General features: G+C 46.8%; 1 protein-coding gene across 3 annotated transcripts in view; it reads left to right on the top strand.

Annotated features, from left to right (window-relative positions):
- SFSWAP (splicing factor SWAP) overlaps positions 1-21,000 on the top strand; it is a 964,816-nt gene that overhangs the window by 869,821 nt on the left and 73,995 nt on the right. For 2 of the 3 annotated variants that reach the window (XM_069620076.1, XM_069620075.1), the window contains exon 17: positions 12,085-12,154. The exons of the other annotated variant lie outside the window; for it this stretch is intronic. In XM_069620076.1, coding sequence (XP_069476177.1) covers positions 12,085-12,154 — 70 coding nt within the window. The remainder of the gene's footprint in view (positions 1-12,084; positions 12,155-21,000) is intronic. 3 annotated transcript variants of the gene reach the window in all.

The raw sequence follows: 21,000 nt of genomic DNA, 5'->3' as shown, positions 1-21,000 counted from the left end.
GGACGTACCCCTCCTTCATGCCCAAGGTGCCGTCGGACTTCAATCTCAACGAGCCCTTGGTGTTACCAGTCTTTTTCCCGTCGCCTTCGTCGCTGGCCGAGAGGACTTTCCACTCGCTGGATGTAGCTAGAGCGCTGAAGGTCTACGTGGACCGAACAGAGTTTTCGGAGGACATCACAGCTGTTTGTGAACTTTGGACCTGTGAACCAAGGGAAGGCTCTCTCGAAGGCTTCCATTTCCAGATGGCTCTCCGGCTGCATCATGCACTGTCATCGGTTGGCGAACCGACCGTTGCCCGGCCGTCCGAGAGCCCATTCGACCAGAGCGGTCGCTGCTACCACGGCGTTCTTGTCTGGTGTGCCCCTGCTGGACATCTGCAGGGCCGCTACGTGGAGGTCGCCGCACACCTTCACGAGATTCTACTGCGTCGACTGTGATTCCAGGGAGGAGTCCAGGGTCGTCCAAGCAGTGCTGCGCAACCTGTTCGCTTAAGGCGAGCCTGGTGAGGAGGTAAGAAATGCTTAAAGTTGAGTTTTGATGTAATGCTTAATATTGAACCTTTGCCACTTCCCGTGGTTGTACATGTGTGTACTGCTATGTATTCTTATATTCATGAGCATGTGAATCCGTGCCAGACCCCATGCTGGAGAAGGAACAAGTTACTTACCTGTAACTGTTCTCCAGCATGGGTCTGGCATGGATTCACATGCGAACCCTCCCTCTTACCCCTCTGCGGCTCTTCACTTGGACATACTGCCACTTTACGTACTACCAAATCTCAGGATGGCTGCCAGAGGTGTGGCTTAGGGAGAGGGCAGTCATTGGCTGGGGCAGTATGACCCAGAGACCAGTGATTGGTTACTACTAAGAAAGACAGATCAGAAACGAAACTGATACTGATTTTTTTCTTTACCGAGTCTGACGAAGGGGAATATTCATGAGCATGTGAATCCATGCCAGACCCATGCTGGAGAACAACAGTTACAGGTAAGTAACTTGTTCCATATCATTGAACAGGCAGAGGATCACCCAAGTGAAATAGCAATAGTCTTGTTAGATGCAGTAAAAGCCTTCGACTTTGTGAGGTGTCCATGGATGATGGCAGCCTTGAAAGAATATGGGATGGGACCAGGGTACCTGCGATGGGTGAAGATGGTGTATAGCTCCCCAACAGCCCGGGTCTAAACTGGAGCGATAATTTCAGAAAAATGGCAACTCGGTAGAGGCATGAGACAGGGCTGCCCATGGTCCCCAATGCTATAGATCCTAGCACTAGAACCGCTAGCGATCTGCTTGAGACAAAAGTATGAAGAAATGGGGGTCTACACTAAGGGGGAGGGACTGCATTTGATATCATTATACGCGGATGATATGTTGCTATACCTGCGGTACCCACAGGAAATCTTGCACTATATCCTAGAGGTGATGGAGCGCTATGACACACTGTCGGGCATAGTGGTGAACCCCAAAAAATCATGCATGTTCCCCCTGGGGAGGTACAGAGGAGTCCCACAGGAGAATCTGCCTATTCTGGAGATAGCCTGGCAGACTAGCACATTCAAATACCTCGGGATTAATATATATCAAAAGGCCATAGACTAGCATAAATATAACACACAGATGGCGGTGGAAGGCATCAATAACAGCATGGGGTTCTGGGCAAAGCTTCCCCTAGCCATGGTAGGAAGAGCGGCCTTGCTAAAGATGGTGGTCCTGCATAGGCTACTGCACTTTTTTGCAAACATCCCATACATGTTTCCCAAACGTTTCTTTACTAAACTCCAGAGTTTGTGTAGTGGCTTCCTGTGGCACAACTCTAGAAACAGAGTAGCCCTTTGGAAACTACAGAATACGTATGACAGGGGTGGCATAAACCTGCCGAACTTTGAAATATACCACTTGGCCGGGCAGCTACAATATGTCGTAAGGTGGCGGTCGGAAGACGAGACGGCAGAATCTAGATTGTTGAGGGGGGAATGCGACCATTACTTCCTAAAAGAACTGATATGGCTACCCAAACCAGAGCTGCATGGGCGACCAAGATTGTTGGAACCGGGCTGGAAAACATGGCGCAAGGCGTGCCAAGTTGTGGGAAACCGAACCCCATGCTCCCCGCAGGAATGAACAACTGAGGAAAGGGATCCGCAAACGCTGGGAGTCGATGGGCCTGGCGACCCTGGAGATATATGGCAAGAGGGGAAGGCACTGGATTTCCAAACACTAGTTGATGAAATGGGGGTACACTCTGGGCAATACATCACTTACACTAGAATAATTAAACGGGTGAAAGAAAGGTGGTCCAAATAGCACTAGCAGAACAACCTGACACCGCCATATAAACGATGTACGACATCTCGGAGGGAGGGCAGGAGGTATCCCGGATCTACGAACTGGTGATGTCTAGAGTAGGTACGGAGCTGCTCCAACTAAGACGGGACTGGGAGGAGGAAGCGGAGATACCAATGCCAGACGGGCAGTGGGAAAGGGCCCAAATATATCATAAAAAGGTGTCTAGGAACGCGAGGCTGCAGCAGATCAATTATGTATCACCCACAGGGCATACATGACCCCCCAAAGGATCGGCAGATTTGGTGGTACTGAAGAACAAAAATGCCCCAAGTGCAGGGAGGTGGATTCCGGGATGGTCCATATGTTCTGTACGTGCCCGGAGGTGGGGAAATTCTGGGAGGAAGTCAAGCTTGCAACTAACTGAAAAGGGAATTAAGCTAGACGTGGAATCCGTGTGGGCATGCATGCTGGGGGGGTTCACCAGACCACGCAACCTGAAACATGTCTGCAAACTCAAGGACCTGGCTTACATTCTGGCTAAAAGGAGAAAAGCCATGGGCTGGAAAGCAGCTCACAGACCCAGGCTAAGAGGTATGGTGGAGCGATCTCCTGAAATGGGCAGATGCTGAGACAGTGGTATGGCATGAGGCCGCCAATAGAGTGGAGGATGGGAAGTGGGCTCTCTGATAGCTTGGAGACAAATGGTAGCCACATTGTCAGGATCCTCCCATACTAATTCCAGCGAATATGACGCGTCCGAGAATGACGAAGGGGACTAGCCCCAAGAGAAAGGTAACCCAAGGAACTGAGGTGCCCCTCTCCACCCTGGGGCAACATAATTTTAATCACCCACGCAGTGTGGAGGAAAGGGGATAGGACGTAAGAGTAATTATAAGTTACTTACCGTAGTGACTAACATACTCTTAGTCCATAGTCCCCTTTCCTCCATACGTCCCACCATCCTCCCTCCTAATAATACTGGTGTCATTAGGCGATGTTAAATCTATTGTCGATGCGTCAATGGGGACTGAGGTGTTTTTGTTTTTATTTATAATGCGCGCCAGACCTTAGGATATTGGGGCGCAGAAAGCAGCAAGAATATTTCCAGATTGGTTACAATGTTGTACAGGAATATGCAATGGTGCAATATAAAATACAGGGTAAGGTCAGTAGGTACAGAAGAGCGACGAGGATATTTATCGTTTAGTTGCAGTGCTGTACAAGCATATAAAAATAAGGATATAGTCAATAGGTATATACAATGAAGATGGAAGTCAACAAGTTCGGAACAGTAGTGGGGGCAAAAGAAATTTAGGGATTATATACAATTTATGTAAAGTGTACAGACAATGAGTAGCGGAAAAAAGCGACATATACAGTGTGTGGCTGCAGAGGATGTGGCGCCGGAGGGCGGAGTCAGGGCAGCGCATGCTCCCAGGGACGCGCCTCTAAATTTAAAGGGGAAGAAGATTTTTTTCTGGTGAAAAAGGTCAGTCTCCCGTCCCTTGGAAGGGACGGCCATACAGTATGGAGGAAAGGGAACTATGGACTAAGAGTACGTTAGTCACTACGGTAAATAACTTATAATTTACAGTTGCTTTTCAGTTCACAGACTAAGGCAAGCAAGAACTTATGTTGAGATAAGTTATACTCTAGGTAAGTAAACTGTATATATACTCTTTTGTAAGGGGCTACCAGCAACCTAAAAGGTACGTATCGCCTAGGCAGACTTATTCTGGACAGACTAACAGCAAGTCAGGGGACGCAAGACCCAATTGGGGACGCTCGTACAATTATCCTAACATGATTAATAAAGTGAAACCCAGAAGCATTACGTTTGGGAAAAGGGGAACCCAATTCACAGGTGAGTAAGTTCACCTATCTAATTTCTGTTAGAATGGCAAGACAGTTTCTAAGGAAAGTAAGACTTTGAGAATACTTATTTAAGAAGGCACACCGCTTATTCAAGGTAAGTAAATCCTATATATACTTTTCAGAATGGCAGAACATACCTAAGGTAAGTAATTACTTTTTGTAACTATTCACTCTGGGTTTAAAGTTGCCAACAAACTAATTTACAAGGAAATACACTTTTTAATACTTGTTTTACTTTAAAAGGCAGACCCCTTAAATTATCCAGCCCTTGCCAATTCTGGTAGATGAGTTCTCTGAGGTAGAAGAGGGAGCCTAGTGGTTTAGGATCCTGCTGTAGGCAGGGTGAGATAGGGCTCAGTTGCTGGCAAAGTTCAGTGTTCCTGAGAAAGACTGTTTAAACAAGTGAGGATTTTACTTTAGTGTTAGTTGAGGGTCCATGGACTTCAGAGAAGACATCCTAGGAGGATTCCAGCAGTGGGCCTTGGTGAACAGGACGAGAGACCCCCCAATCACAGAAAAAAAACTACACAGGAGTCACAAGAGACTGAAGGTAAGTAAATACCAAAGCCAGCGCACAGTACCTCAGCACAGATGATTTTGCAACAGGAGGACTTCACAATCTGTAGTCAAAAACCCAGGTGCTGCATTCCTTGTCAGGCGATAGACAGGACCCTGGATGGGCTTTTTCAGCAGAGATCGAGACAGAAGGCTTCAGGCAATAGTTTCTTTGCGGCTCTGTGGATTTGGCGCGGTTTCCTGAGCACAGAAGAAGACTGAATATCGCTGGTTGGATTCTCGTCGTTTGCAAGGTCTAGCACTCTGGTGAAGGGACTTTTGGGATTCTATTGACGTCTCAGGATGCCCACAAAGTTTCTGCAAGATTTGGAATTCAGAAGTCTGTGCACCGCACAATGGCTCGAGGTCCCAGGATATTGCAGCCCGCAAGGTCGCAGCATGACGTGGTATTGCTCAAAATGCAGGTTTTGACACTAGTTGGTCTCACCAGGCTCTGGGTTGTCGCTTTGAGTCCCCAGGTCGATTGGAAGGAAGGGCTGCACCAGGCTCCGGTTACACAGCAGGCTCTCTGGTCGCTGGAAATGGTCCCAGCCACGTTTCCTTCATAATCCTCTTCGGTTTTGGTTCCAGTGGTCGACTACCTCTTCAGCTTATAGGATCTGACTTTTATGCAGGAACCCAGCCAATCAAACAGCCTTGACACATTCAAACCTGGGGTGGTGGCAATCCTTTCAGGACAGCCATCCTCCCAGTTTGAACTGGATTCTCGCACTCAGGCTGGGACTGCAGAGTTTCAGAAATTCCAACTACAAAGACTGCAGGTAGCACAGAACTCTGCGGTCAGACTGATATTTACTTTGCCAAGGAGGTATGCGCTTTACAAATGTTGACATCAATCAATTTGGGACTCCTCCCTTGCTTCCTGCCTTCAGACACTCTGGAGCCTGGGTGGGGAGTCCACAGGGCTACCGCCGAAGATAAAAATCACACAAAGGAATTTCCCGCCCTGGATCTCGGGTCGGGTGGTGGGGTTGCGAAAAAAGAGCAGTGCCATTTTGGTAAAATGAGCACCCATGGGTGCCTTTACCATGGCAGAGCAAATAGCCTGCGGTAAAGGTGCACCAAAATAATTAATAAAAAGGTTCACTGCCAACAGCCATTAAAGTTAAGTTTGTCCTTGTAACATAAATGTTAAATTTAAAATGACAAAGGGGATACTTGGTATCTCCCAAGCACGCCACATAAGGTGGGGGATGGGGGGTGCTGGTCTCACCTAATACAATGTAAAAGGGATCCAACGATCCTTTCTGCCCTTGGGAACTGTAGTTCGATGAAGGTTAGCCAGAGAAAGTTAAAAGGGGAGCTCCAAGGGGGTAACCCAGCAACAATAGGCAGTATGTGCCAAAAGTTGTCAGAGGATAATATTAAAAAGACACCATGGAGAGTCTTAAAAATTACACCCATAAAAAGAGTAAAAGATTGAGTGTGTTGAAAAAATTTCCCACACAGAGGTGTAAGGAAAAATAATCCACAAGTAAAAGCAAAAGTTTCTGGGGTTGACCCAGGTCAAGAAGATATGATTGCCAGGAAAATCTTACCTAACAGATATTTGTGGCTAGTACATTCACTGAAGTTGCAGTTGGTCATCTTGCAATAAATAACTAGAACTTCATCCATCATGGTTTTAAGGTTTGCTTTCCTTAGATTCGTCTGATCGTTTATTATGCACCCGTTTTGGTAGAATGTGAACGGAGCTAGGGCAATGACCAAAAAGGGTAGCTCGCACAGTCTGTTTCCTTTTCATGCCTCTTATAAATGACCTATTGAAACGCAATAGAGTATGTTGTATGGGCAATGTTATCAGACGGACTTTCTTCTGGCCTGAAGGTGGCGCCCTTAAAGTGGGCTTAATTGTAACACCTGAACTCTGCTACTATGAACCGCAAATGTTGCCTCACTGTGCAACCAACGTCTCTAATTCAAGTTTATGTATAGTAGCACTTGTCTAGCTTCTAGAGCTGCCTTGGCTTCATGTCGCCAATGTTTCTTCAGATAAAGTATTTTCTCCTGCTTACCCAAAGTTCCAGATTTAATAAATGGTGTCCCAACTCCAACTCTGGTACAGCATTTCCTCAGGGGCTGGATCAACCAATCCTGCCGTTCCAGAATGCTGCGCCGAAGCTATTTGCTTTTGTACTGCGCCAAATCACAACTGTAGTGTTCTCCCATTTCTTAGGCTTGTCCTGAGATGGGCGTAACTGTGCCTCTCCCAACTGGGGTCTGTGAAGTAAATTGAAAGTGAGGGATCAAGAAAAGGGCATAGCTGGAACAAGTTAAATGAGCATCAAGTGCTGAGGGAGAAATTAAGGTAAGGTTGTTGTTTGTTATAGCACAGATGCATGTAGACTGGGATCATGGTCTTAGAAGTGCTGGATAGTTGAGGGAAATGTTCCTATTGGCGCGAGTACAGTGCCTTTCTAATCTGTAGATAGTACTGGCAGTTGTTTGTGTGATGGCCATAAGATGTGCTCAAGCATTCCCTTTAAGCCTATTTGTGAACGTCACATTTTAGTTTTCCAAGGAAATTAATTCGGGAGTTAACTATGGAAATGGTGAATGTAGTCTGAACATGAAGTAACAGCTGTAAGGCACGGGTGGGATGGGGGCTGTGTGCCTTACCTACTTTGTCACATAGGCTAGAGGGTCCTAGTGGATAAGCGTGAGGCGTATACAGTACACATAATTCCTTGTAATAATTTGGAAGCATGGAATGTGAACGAAATCTGGTAACTGTATTATTGGGGGTTTTAGCACAACGACCGTTTGGATGGTGTTTACATAACAATAAATCAGAGCCTGGTATTCTAGGGCATCGACAATGTTTTAGGAGGGAGCACCAGTGCAACTGAAGAAAATGCGCCCATGTGTTAAATCGATGCCCCCACTACTTGAATACCCATACTGAACGCAAAGATTTTACGCAGAAACACAAATGCTGACATTCATTCACGTAGCATATCTGCTGTCATTATAGTACAGTGTAGCCACTGATTGGTAAATTGACTAGCATGATGCGGTGCCAATGGAATTGCACATCTATTTTTAGGATTGTGCTATATTCCTCTATTGAGTTATCGAAATGCCTTATTAGAAAGTGGACTAAATGATACTCATTTCATTATATTGGCAACATTTGGGGGAAATTAATGTAAAGGAACTTCTGAAATCATTTTATTTTAGTAATGTATTTTTAGAAGTTGAAACCTTCAAACCATAGCCAATATAAAATCTAAGCCATTTATTCAAAGCGGAAACACAAAATTCAAGGAAAAGCACTAACGCACAAAGCACACATAAACCACAATGTATTGAATACATATGGCACCCTAAATCTGATGACGACAATATTTCAAATCTGACAATTGGAAGGTAGCAAGAACGTTGTGTGAAGTGTAGTGATAAGTGTCATGACATGTAAAATTGTTTGCAACCACAGTAACAGGATAAGAAAATGGCCCAGTTTGGGGTGAACGAATAGCTGCTGTAAAAATAATGCAGCATATAGGTTGTGTCTGTAAAGCTTTTAAGCAGAAGATGTATTCACTTTGTGCAGTAACATTGTCCAAAAGGACATACTGTAGAACTGGATGAATATTCTAAACAAAAATAGGAAAACTAGAAAGGCATATTATGTATTGCAAAATGCGCCCTTGACACATTTTACAGAATGTTTGTGGGACCACAGCACTGTGGTAAGAAATGTAGGCAGGATCATGGTCGAATGAATAAGGGGTGGAAGAGGCATCACAATGGTAGAGTAATTATGTGGATACTAATGGGATCAAAAGGCATTTCATAGCAAATTCTAGATCAAATAGAATGCAGAACACACTTTAGCAAAACATGTGGTTGCAATAGTTTGCTATATATGTGAACCTAGGTCACTCAGGAAACCAACCGCTTTCCCCACACTGACCACTATCCACTTGAGAATTTATTGTTTCTCATGTAAAAACCTAACATGATCAAATCAGACTTGTTACATGATGCATAGGGAGAGGTGCAAACAATAAACTCAAACTGGCCATCCAATGAAAGTCTATATTTTCAAAACATTTAGCCTTGTGGAATGTAGCATGCCAGATTGTACGCATAGGAAATGGATACACCTGCTTCAATGGGTCCAATATACCTTCTATCCGCTATGTCTGGATGGAAAGATTCTTCAAGCTGCACTGACCACCTCCCTTTGATGTCCATCACAATGGACTCCACAGAGTTCCGTTTGGAGGAACAGTGTCTTCTTTCATGTATGTGGGATTTCCAGAATGCAATTAAGGGCTAGGCATGGCCCTTGCATCATAACATGCCTTATAGCTCTTCATCTAGAGACAAACACTGCAGAACCTGGAAACTCGCACAAAAGGGACTTCAAACCTTGGCCTCCAGTGCATCTTCTAACACTTGGTTGCCCCACTTCACTGGTCTGCAGCCTGTGGCGTTCTAGATGTTTAGACTAAAACTCTCACCATTGGCTAAGGTAGCCAGAGCTGATGGGAGTTGTAGTCCAAAGCATATGAGCAGCCAAAGGTTAGACTTTTGTTTTATTGTATTGGTTAATATACATCAACCGTTGCAAACAGTTAGCAACAACTTTCCAAATGTTCATGTAGTTAAAACCATTACAAATTGTCTGTACAAAACAATTGCTTTACACATGACATAAAACCACTTTACTAATCGTGCTCACACATTCCTCATACTTTTAAAATGTCACAAGGCTCCTTCCTAATCATCAACTTTAGCTGTGTCAGGAAATTCACAACTGCGATTGTTGGCGGCGTGCAAGATCCATTCAACAACCATTTCTAGAAATGTCCATCTATTTACTAAAGTAGAATAACCCGAAAATGCGATAATTCCGAACACTCTAAAATTATGTTTCTGTGACTCTTATACACAGCCTCACAATAGCGACTAAAGGCTAAATCTCTTGACGATACCTTCTGTATGGTAAGTATCTCCCCTGTTAAGATTAGATTAAAGCAGCATTTTATAAATGGATACAGATTTGGAGGGTGACCTAGCACTGTATTTAAAAAGTCCCTGCTTCCTATGCTCATCCCTCAGTTGTTCAAACAGAGGGTACCTTTGTACGGTTTCTATACGTTCTATCTAATCCCTTTCATAAATGCCTTCTTGATCCTGCATGGATTATCCATAGGTTTGCAGACCTTTCTCCTGTTTAGCCACCCTTTCCATATTGTTTTATAGAACCCCAATGCTTAGGGCTCAGTGGCAGAATTCCTTCCATAGTAACCATGTTTCTGAAAACCTAAACACGGAACACTGAACATACGGTTCTCGGTTGTAATGTCCCCAGCCAACAAAAGGATCCTTGATCATCTGGCATGATATTAGATCTTGTCCCTGAATCAAGGAAAGGCTTTTAATGCCATTTTATTTTTGTGTTTACATAGAACTAGCATTTCATTACCCAAACCTCCTTTTCCAATAGTGTCCATTGTTGATGTCCAGGAATGACATTGCCCAAAAACAGTATAAGAGACCATGGCAGGATTAAGTCACTGAACCATACAGAAAAGAGTGAAGTCTGATAGTTGGTGGTCTGTCTTTGTCTACTCTGTACATTGATCATACACATTTTTAGGGGGGCACCTGTAAGTGTTACTTAGAAGCTATTGCAACGTACTTAATCTATCCGATTGATTCAGTCTCTTGGTGCATAAACTTGACAGGATTGTGTTGGTTTCCACCAAACTACATTCTCGTTGGGACCTAAACATTGTTCTGTCCTCATTGAGGGTGCATTGTCACAGAGCTTCAGACTTTTATGCTTGAGGAGCACACATGTATTCTTCACTGCCTTCGATATATGGTAATTCTTTGTTCACAGACGCCTTTTAGATTTCCCATAACCAGGTTTCCTTGCAAGTCTTATTTGGTGAACCCCATGCTTTGAGCATTTCATCTTAATTATCAATATTGATGAGGCCCACTGTACCGTTCTAGGGTTTCAGGTAAAAATGTTCCTATTGAGAAACCTTCCAAAACATTATTGTCCTCGTATAGTGCCTTGCAGAGTTGCGGCTTTCTAGGAGTTGCATTTAACAACGTGGTTGTAAAAGAAGCCAAAGGCCTTAGACCCCTTTTCTAAGATCTGTAGGGCACACATTGCATTCCGTCTCACTAAACTGCTGTCTGGATCCAGGCTCAACATCTCTTCAGTTTTGGAAACCATATCCTCCATAACCTGTTCTTCAGATTGCCACAACCTTCATAGCATTCCCTGTATCGTAAAACCTGGAGTAGTGGTAGTGAATGCAGGCCTAATGCAAAGACTCATGCTGACCTGGACAAAGTGCTATTTGTGTGCCCCATCTGACAATGGAGCCAAAGTTTTGTTTTAGAGCTAAAATGGCGGCTTCTGGTCAACCTATGCTGGTTGCAGCCGAGACAGCTGCCATGAATTGCCCTGTACCAACCACCCTGAGTGGATGACCATTTCAGACCAAGCATTGGATTAACTCTTGGCCATACACCTGGAGGATCTGTTGATGGCTTTGCAGTAAGACTGATCCTGATGTTTAATCATGATCATAGACATTGTAAAAGACCTTTACTAATGTTTGGATGACTATTCACTCAGTGTTTTCTCCAGATGGTAGTGTGTTGGGGTTCTTGGGATTATCTTTAAATCTGGCTAGGAGAGGGTTTGGCAACTGCCCACTTGCTTTGAATTATTTTGTAAACCAGTATAGGTTTCACAGGAAAATAGGTTTTATGTGCATGTTACCTCGCTGGTTGTCCTGGCAAGTACTCGCGCAGATGGACCGATCTTTCCCTCTTCTGGTATAGGGTTAGGGCAGAGACGCTCACTGAGAAATAACCCTGTTGGGCAATTTCACCAGGTAGAAAAGAACTGACATCAGTCCTGTGCTGTTCAAAAAATCCTAACTGGCTCTTTCTGTAATCTCCATTTTAACTTTTCACAGCAGGCAAAAGTTCTTGCTGAGTGGTCCGGGAAACTGCACATATTTTACACTCTACAAGCATCAGCCTTCTCCTTAATGTTAATCCATGTATGTGTCAAGTTCAGGGTAATGTCCAGTCTGTGGCCCTGCCAGTGTCTAGTGGCAGGCAGGCCTCTGACCCCCATGTCAAATAGTGGTCTGAGAACAAAGGACTAATAGGTAGGGTTTCTGTATCAGAGTCGAGTCGCAGCGTATGGGATCCGTGAGGTCTACACTCTGATGGCAGCTAGTGAAGCCTGAGTGCACAGGACTGATAGTGTGTTCTGTAACTGGTTGGGCCACCTCTGGCACCAATGTTGAGACAGAGCATGGTACTTTTGTCACACTGACAGTTTGATCTTTTTTTTAGGGGAGTTTTTCAGGAAACAGATGGGCAGATCTCCTCCATTGCGTCTTCAGCGCAGAGCAAAATAACGCAGGTAATATTAAGACTGCTCCATCCCATGCCATGCTCCACTATGGCCCTCAAACCCCAGGGCATGTAGCACACATGACATCTCAATCATCTGTAGAGATATCCTTTGCATGTGCGTGACAGATGTGCTGCATGTACCAGGCACATGTGAACCACCGTGGCAGTGCCTTCGGCAATTCCATGATGGGTGCTTTTTTGTTGTAATGTCCTCTTTGAATCCCCACCTCCTAGAGTACCCTTTGTTAGTGCCATTGTGTTTCGTCTTCCACTTATTCTTCCTCCATGTTGGATCTGGAACTCACTGCAGTACTGACTTCCATCGTCCCGATGCAGTGTTTAGTAGAAGGAACCTTGCTTTGCTGCATCAACCAGGAATACTTGTGTTAATGGAGATTTTGGAATGGGCGTCTCACTTTAAATATAGATTTCTGATGCTTGTTAATCTGCTTAGAATCACATGCTGTGCATAGTCCGACATCCAGTGGTCACCGCAGAGTATTGCATTTTGTTTTTTGTAGTCGAAAAGGGGACGTCGACAAGGTGTGTCTAACACTATCCCTATAGTGACGTGCAGTGTACCCACAATCCCTCACGCGTCGAGGTCCCTCAGATTGTTTTTTTCCACCCAGTTATTGGTCGCCTTTATGCGGAGCTCCTCGAGAGACATTGCGAAATAATTCCTCGACCTTGGTCGTTTACTATATAATACCATATATATATATATAGATCTGTCCCCCCCCCCCCCGACGTTGAAGCGTTCTCCGCCGAGCAAGATCTTCGACGGAGGGACGAGCGGAGGAGATCCTTCGGCGCTGCCGAATACATGGCCGGGCCTCGCTGGCCTAACAGAGGGAGAGCGGGGTTGTGTGGTCATTTCTTTGTTTCACTCTAAGAATGCCTTTTTCTTTCCCTCCCTCTCTTTCGAGGTTGTAATCACATTTCATATCCTCAGCTATGGAGAAGACGCCCTTTAGGTTTTGCCCGCGCTGCAAGGGCAAATTTACCTGGAAGGACAAGCACAAACGGTGTAACCGTTGCTTGCCCCTCGATCACAAAGAGGACGGCTGTGCAGCCTGTAAGTTATTGAAACCCAAAAAATTAAGACCGCAGGGTCAAAAGGTGGCCAGCCTATGCAATGTCTAGGTCTGACTCCTCGCCAGCTGCCGCCGTCGCCGAATGTGACGAAAGTGATTACACCACCTCCGCCACCTCCTCGTCATCGATCTCCGGCCCCGACAAGCCCGGCTCACGCCCCGCTTATAGGGATGAACACCCCGGCGACAAGGACGAACACAGAAAAACACACAAGCACATACCCCACAGCACGCATTCGTCGAAGACGAAGGCAGCCATAGCGTCAACGGAGGCATCGGGTCCACCAGCGCCTTCCACCGACCGTAAGGGTCGCAAGCCCTCCCCGCCACCGCTTCCGCGGCCGACGACTGGGCTTTCGATAAATAAGGGCGCTAACCCCAAATTCTCAGGCGACGCGCCTCGCAAGAGTGCGCACGTCGCCAGTAAAGACTCGCCTAGTGCGACGGCGCGCGATCCCTCGACAGAGAAACTGCTCTCCGAAAGCCTCGCGCGTATAGCTTCGAAGGACGGCCAGAGATGGAAGGCGGATAACACATCGAAAACCGCTCACAGGGCCAAAGAAACGCCGAGGACGCCGGAGGGTAGGCTGGGACAGCTCCCACTGTCGACAGAAGACCCTAACCAGCGAGAAGGTTTCTCAGAAGGCGAAGGGACGTTATCTTCGACGCTATGGGACAGAACTAAGCAACTGCAAGGAGAGGAACCGCCCTTTTCACTCCCAGACCGCTCTGGCTTACCTTACTGGACTGTAGAGAGGCTCCAGTCATGTATGGACAAGCTAGACAGGTTCATGGCCATCCCAGAAAATAGGACACCCAAGAGGCCAAGGGAGGTACCCCAGGAGGGGCCAAGGGCTAAATACCCGAAGCACTTTAACCCCCTACAGGAAAACATGGACTCTTACGACCTCACTGAGGAGGATCCTCACTTCCAGGAAGAGGATGAGTTTGTGTATAATGAAGACCTACAGGAGGAAGAAGGTTTTCATGCAAGTGAAGAGAGCTACGGGGAGGACCCAGGTGAAGGTGGCGCACAGCCTTGGCAGTCACCATCAGGGTCTACAGACCCCGAAATTATAGACATTTCTTCTCCACAGACCACACCGGTCAGGAACCCATCTCCAGTAGACGATCAGCCCACCTTCAATGCGCTACTGAGGAAGGCAGCAGCGCATTTTGGATTAGAAACTGGGGAGGTCACCCCAGATACTGATTTCGTCAAAAGGATTATTAAGGAAAAACCTCCCACTAGTCAAACCATCCCTATCCTCGCCTCAATTAAAAGACGACTCACCCCATCGCTGTCCACCCCCGCGCTGGTAAGAAGGTCAATCCAAGAATAGAGAAATTGTTCTCGCCCTCTGTCAGACCCATTATATATCAGTGGTCACTCAGTCCCAGACTCCTTAGTGGTTACTAACACAAGGAAGAGGGCTGGGGTTCCACTGTCAACCAGCGAGGCACCCCCAGACAAGGAGGGGAAAAAACGTTATGCCCTGGGCAAAAGAATTTCCGCCTCAGCAGCGTTTTCAATTAGAATTGCCAATAATAATACGTTGTTGGCAAGCTACGCCGATGCTCAATTGGGAAAACTCAAACAGGACATCGAAGAAGCCCCTGAACCGCTAAGAACACGCCTTTTGGCTACAGTTACAGGAGCAGCTCTGGTCAACCAGAGCATCATTAAAAACACTCTTGATGCGGCAGAAACTGCTGGGTCGCTCTTTGGTGCAGGGAGTTCTACTGAAGCGGCACGTCTGGCTTCGCAATTCGGGTTTCAAGGCAGAAACGCAGGCGTCACTCATTAATAAGCCAATAGAAGAGTCTAATCTCTTTGGAAGGGCAGTGGACGACGCGCTAGAAAATGCGAAGAAGGAATTCGACACCATAAAAACCTTAGACCAAATCTCAAAGCCTCCAAACAGGCGAGGATTTGGAAACAAGCGCTTTTTTCGTGGCCAACGCCAACAGCAGCAGCAGCAACAGCAATACACCTTGGGCAACTGGCCCTCTAATCAGGGTTCCAGTAACCAATATAACCAAAGAGGACAACGCCGCGGCAAGGGCAGAGGCCGGGGCTCTAGCCCCAGAGGCACCCCGGCAAGTAACACCAAATGACCCGAAAGTCCGGGTCCCCTCCCATGCGTCTCCGGTTGGGGGCCGGATAACATCATTCCTATCAGCATGGGAGGGAATAACATCAGACCGATGGGTATTATCAACCGTAGCCCACGGGTACTGTATAGAGTTCAATCGGTCCCTCACCTACAGACCTCCAAGGGGAAGACGCCTGTCTCCATACCACCTCGTCATCCTCCTGCAAGAAGTAGAACAGCTGCTACAGAAAGGAGCAATAGAAGTCGTGCCCCTATCTCAGGTAATGGAAGGTATTTCTTCAGTGTACTTCCTTGTACCCAAAAAGGACCTAACCATGCGCCCTGTACTAGATCTGCGCCCAGCGAACAAATTTGTAAAACCTCAGAAATTTCGTATGGTAACATTACAGGAGGTAATTCCCCTGCTATCTCAGGGGGACTACATGACAACACTAGACATGAAAGATGCATACTTTCATATTTTAATGTTGCCAGCGCACAGAAAATACCTCAGGTTCATGATGGAGGGCAAACACTACCAGTTCAGAGTGCTACCCTTCGGCATAGCGTCTGCACCAAGGGTATTCACGAAGGTAGTGGCAGTGGCCCACCTGCGCAGGTTGTCCATACCGGTATACCCTTACCTCGACGATTGGCTCATAACAGGGGAGTCCTACGAGACATGCTTCTCAAACACCCAAAAGACTGTAGACCTTTTGTTCCAACTGGGCTTCTCCATCAACGAGAAAAAGTCCAGCTTAGAGCCCAGCCAAGTCAAACAATTCCTAGGGGCTCTAATTCGAACAAGGGACGGCCTCGTCTTCCCCTCCAACGAGAGGGTCCAAAATATGCTTTTTCAGATCCCTCAATATGTGGCCGGTCGAGAGGTGACGGTACGCAAAGCAATGCGCTTGCTTGGAATGATGGCGTCATGTATTTATTTGGTACCTCACGCGCGCCTGCGCATGCGCCCAATGCAAGAGTGGCTCAACAGCCAGTGGTGTCAGGCCAGCGGACAATGGGACGATCTAGTGGTGGTCTTGCAGGCCTTGGTTCTCTCGTTACGGTGGTGGTCGAAGGAAAACCTGGTAATAGGGAAACCATTCGCCACTCTAACCACAGACGCATCCCTCACAAGATGTGGGGCTCACCTATCCCATCAGACTGCTCACGGAGTCTGGACTCCGAGCGTAGCGTCCAAACACATAAACTTATTAGAACTACTTGCGGTGTTCAAGGCACTAAAGGCCTTCCAGACACACCTACAAGGGAAGACAGTGATGGTCCTCACGGACAGCACCGCAGCCATGTACTACCTCAACAAGCAAGGGGGCACTCTCTCCAGGACTGTCCACGCTGCCCCAGAACATCTGGAAGTGGGCTCTCAGACACATGTTCCTATTGTCACAACATGTACCATGGGAACTCAATCTGCTAGCAGACGAACTCAGCAGAGACTTTCCTCTGCCCTCAGAGTACGAATGGCGATTACACGAAGACATCGCCTTCGACATCTTCACACAATGGGGCTTCCCAGAAATAGACCTCTTCGCAACTCTGGAGAACTCACAATGCCTAGATTACGCCTCCAGATACCCACAGAACCGCTCCAAGGGGAACGGTCTCTGGATACCATGGTCAGGGAAATTTGTTTACGCTGCCCTCCCCCCCCCCCGACTACTCTGCTGAACAAAATAGTGCACAGCATGCACCAAGAATCAGTCACCATGATTCTGATAGCCCCGATGTGGGCCCGCCAACCATGGTTTGCGCACCTGATGGAGATGTCCCTATCCCCACCAGTAAAACTGCCCTGCCCATACAACTTGCTGTCACAGGACAGGGGCAAGACACTACACCCATGCCCACACAACATGAACTTAGCTGCCTAGCTCCTGAGGTCATAGAATTTGGCCATTTACAACTCCCTCAGAGATGCATGGACGTTCTCAGAGAAGCTAGAAAACCCAACACTCGCCACTGCTATTCTAGCAAGTGGAAGAGATTTGTCATCTGGTGTAGAGGTAAGAGCATCAACCCAGTCCACTGCTCTCCCACACAAATTGTCCTTTACCTGACCCATTTACTGGACTCAGGTCTAGTGTTCAATTCTATTAAAGTCCATCTAGTGGCACTTTCTGCATACACCAACTCTCAACTTAAGGTGTCATGGTGGAAAGTCCCAGTTATTAAAGCCTTCATGGAGGGGGTAAAGAGAATACACCCTCCGATAGCAAACCCAGTTCCAGGCTGGGACCTTAATGTGGTACTTACCAGGCTCATGGGCTCACCCTTTGAACCCATGCACAAGGCAACTCTGAAAGACCTCACGCTTAAGACTGCTTTCCTAATAGCGATCACCTCCATTAGGAGAGTAAGTGAACTTCAGGCTCTTTCTATTCTAGACCCCTTCGTAACAGTTCACAAAGATAAGGTGGTTCTACGCACACACCCAAGGTTTGCACCAAAATTCATATCGAAATTCCATATCAACCAGTCAATAGAACTACCAACGTTCTTTCAAAACACTTCCAATTTGGGAGAAAGGAGCCTGCATACACTCGATGTGCGCAGAGCTGTCATGTTTTATATGGAAAGGACCAGGCCACAGAGAAAGACTAATCAGTTCTTTGTCTCGGTGGCAGCAGGAAGAGAAGGAGTTGCAGTCTCAAAGTCCACTATATCTAGATGGATTGTTCAATGTATCACTCTCTGTCACACTCTTGCTAAGAGAGAACTACCCTTCAAGCCAAGAGCACACTCTACTCGAGGCACTGGGGCATCCATAGCATTCATTGCAAACGTTCCCCTCGAGTTCATTTGCAAAGCGGCAACCTGGAGTTCTGTACACACCTTTACAAAACACTACTGTCTAGATGCTCACTCTAGATCTGATTCCCAGGTGGGACTAGCAGTATTAAGACATCTTTTCTCTACTGTTCCTTCTCACAACCCACCTCCAACTCCGGGTACTGCTCGCTAGTCTATGCACAGCATGTGAATCTAAGCAGATTAACAAGCATCAGAAGACAATGCATTACTTACCGTAAAAGCATTTCTGATGGTTGTATCTGCTTAGATTCACATGCGCCCACCCTTCCTCCCCGCTCGGATGGAAGGAACATAGACATCTTTCTACATCTCTCTCTCTTTTCTGTACTCACTCACGTATAGAAGACTCCCTCAGGGCAGAAAAAATACAAACAGAGGGACCTCGACGCGTGAGGGTTTGTGGGTACACTGCACGTCACTATAGGGATAGTGTTACAGACACGCCTTGTCGACGTCCCCTTTTCGACTATGAAAAACAAAATGCAATACTCCGCGGTGACCACTGGATGTCGGACTATGCACAGCATGTGAATCTAAGCAGATACAACCATCAGAAATGCTTTTACGGTAAGTAATGCATTGTCATACCCTAACGTGTACAGTTTTCCAACAGAACAGGTGAGGAGGACCGATGCAAAGAGCATGAAGGGTATCCATACAAGCCACTTTTCATTGGTAATTAATTAGATTTACGAGTGGCATGATGGCGATTACGTATCTTAAAGGACTATTTAAAGGAGCGTTCAACCTTTAATTACCTGCATTGATATATTTTAATGATTCATTTAAATGAAACCTTATTACATTTGCAAGCATTTTTAGTTTGATTGCAACAGAGATGTTACCGTAATGTTGTGCATATTTCTTCAGTCCTTTTGGTCCCAGCTAGGTGGAATAGTTCAGAACCTGCACACCTAATCTAGAAAAGAAATGGTACCTTGTGATCTATGGCAACTATAAATGTCAGTGCAGGTTATTGTTCTACTCTTCCCAATAGATCAGGTTGTTAAATGGGCATTTTAGTAGCAATTTGCCATTTTAAAGATGCAATTACTGTTGTCAAGTACAGTCTGTGAATTTGGTAGTGTCACTTATTTCTCTGTGCGTGACCATAATTGATTCTCTGGCAGAAGTAGAGTGATTTTATAAGATAATGCCTTGGTGTCCCTGGAAGTAACATGTATTAATGTACATACACGTACAAATCTGGTGTGCCTGTATTGTCTTGGATAATTTGGCAGTTTTTTGCATATGTTCCTAGTAGAGCACATCTGCTTAACCAGCGTGTGATCTGCCAGTCACCCTCCTCCCGGTAGTGTCTTGCTACTGAGCAAGAGCCTCAGAACCCTATGCTGCATTTGAAAGAGATCTAGAAGGGCCAGGTTTTGGATTGGGATCCAGGGCCCTTCTAGTCCGGTTATTATGGGGGCAGCTTTTCCACTCTGGCTTTACTACGTCCGTTTCTGCATGTGCTCTTCCTGGCAGAATTGGACTCCCAATCATGATCAGTTCAAGCGAGTGCAGCAATACGGCACCAATGTCTCTCCTAGTTTGTTGGTGTTGCCTGGGTAGTCTCTAGGTCTATCTGCATTCTCCTGATCAATTCTTTCTGCATTCCCAATATCTTTCTGCTTTTAAATCCTCCCAATAGCTCACCACCCTGCTTCAGCAGCCTCCTGATTCTCTTTGCTGTGGCAGCTTCCCATAGCCACTCTGCTTCAGCACTATCGCCGCCACATCTTCCTTCTCCTTGATTTCCAACTCTGCCTCTGCAGCCACCCCAACTCCCCTCTGCAATAACTCCACAACCACCACCTGTTTTGCAGGTCTGACCCCCTCCCCGCTCCTCCATAACCCCCTCTGATTTAGTAGCTTTGCAGTAACCCTTGGCTTCTACTCGCTCCCCCAGTTTGGCTTCTGCAACCTTCCCAAGTGCCACCTTTGGCCTCTGAAGCCTTCTGGTGCCCCGACCCAGTATTGTACAGCCTTCTTCCCATCACTAACCCCCACTGGGTATCTTCAGCCTTTGACTAACCCCCTACTCTCCCCTACCTTCTGATACCCCCTTTTCTCCCCTAGACTTCTGCAGCCTCCCCATGCCTACTTTACTTCTCCATCTGCACCCTTCTGATTCCCCTCTGCAGTGCCCAGATCTCTCCCACCTCTTTGTGTTGCAGCCTTCTACTTCGTCTCCCCTTTCCTCCATACTGTATTGATGTCCCTGGCGCAGCTGACAGCAGGGCAGGACCACTGGCTTCTCTGGTCCCCCTAGAGTCCCCTTCTGCAGGCTGACTGCCCCTGAGTCCCCTTCTACGCCCAGCCTCCTCAAATTGCCAAGACCGGTTCAGTCATTAACCCTTGCAGTATCTGTTTGCTGACTATGGGCCTCATTACACGGTAGGCGGTAAAAATCGGAATTTTTACGGCATGGCGCCATTAGCGTGTCCGCCCTCGCAAGAGGCCGCTAATAGCGTCCCATCACGAGTACGCGGACACGAGCATAGCGCCATGCCGTAAATGACCGTTCCGCCCTGCCGCTAAATACCCCAAAAAGCCCCTTACCGGCGCCCGCAAAACCGGCGATTGCGCCTCCGCCCTCCCGCTACCCGTAAATAGCGGACACTGCCATTACCGCACACCGTTAAAAAGCGGAACCGGAAATTACGTCGTCGCACAGGAGCGGGAAAGAGCACAGCAGCCATCTTCAAAAACACAATCCATTGCCATCCACTGCATCCAGGACATATATCCAGGCAACACCGACCAGGAACCACACCGGGTAGCTCGAGGATGCCGAAGGCACTTAAAAAAACTGCTGATCGCCAGCG

The sequence above is a fragment of the Ambystoma mexicanum genome, chromosome 10, assembly GCF_040938575.1.
Source record: "Ambystoma mexicanum isolate Mex_15411 chromosome 10, UKY_AmexF1_1, whole genome shotgun sequence".
Taxonomy (NCBI): Eukaryota; Metazoa; Chordata; class Amphibia; order Caudata; family Ambystomatidae; genus Ambystoma; species Ambystoma mexicanum.
This window is presented reverse-complemented; position numbering and strand designations above follow the sequence as displayed.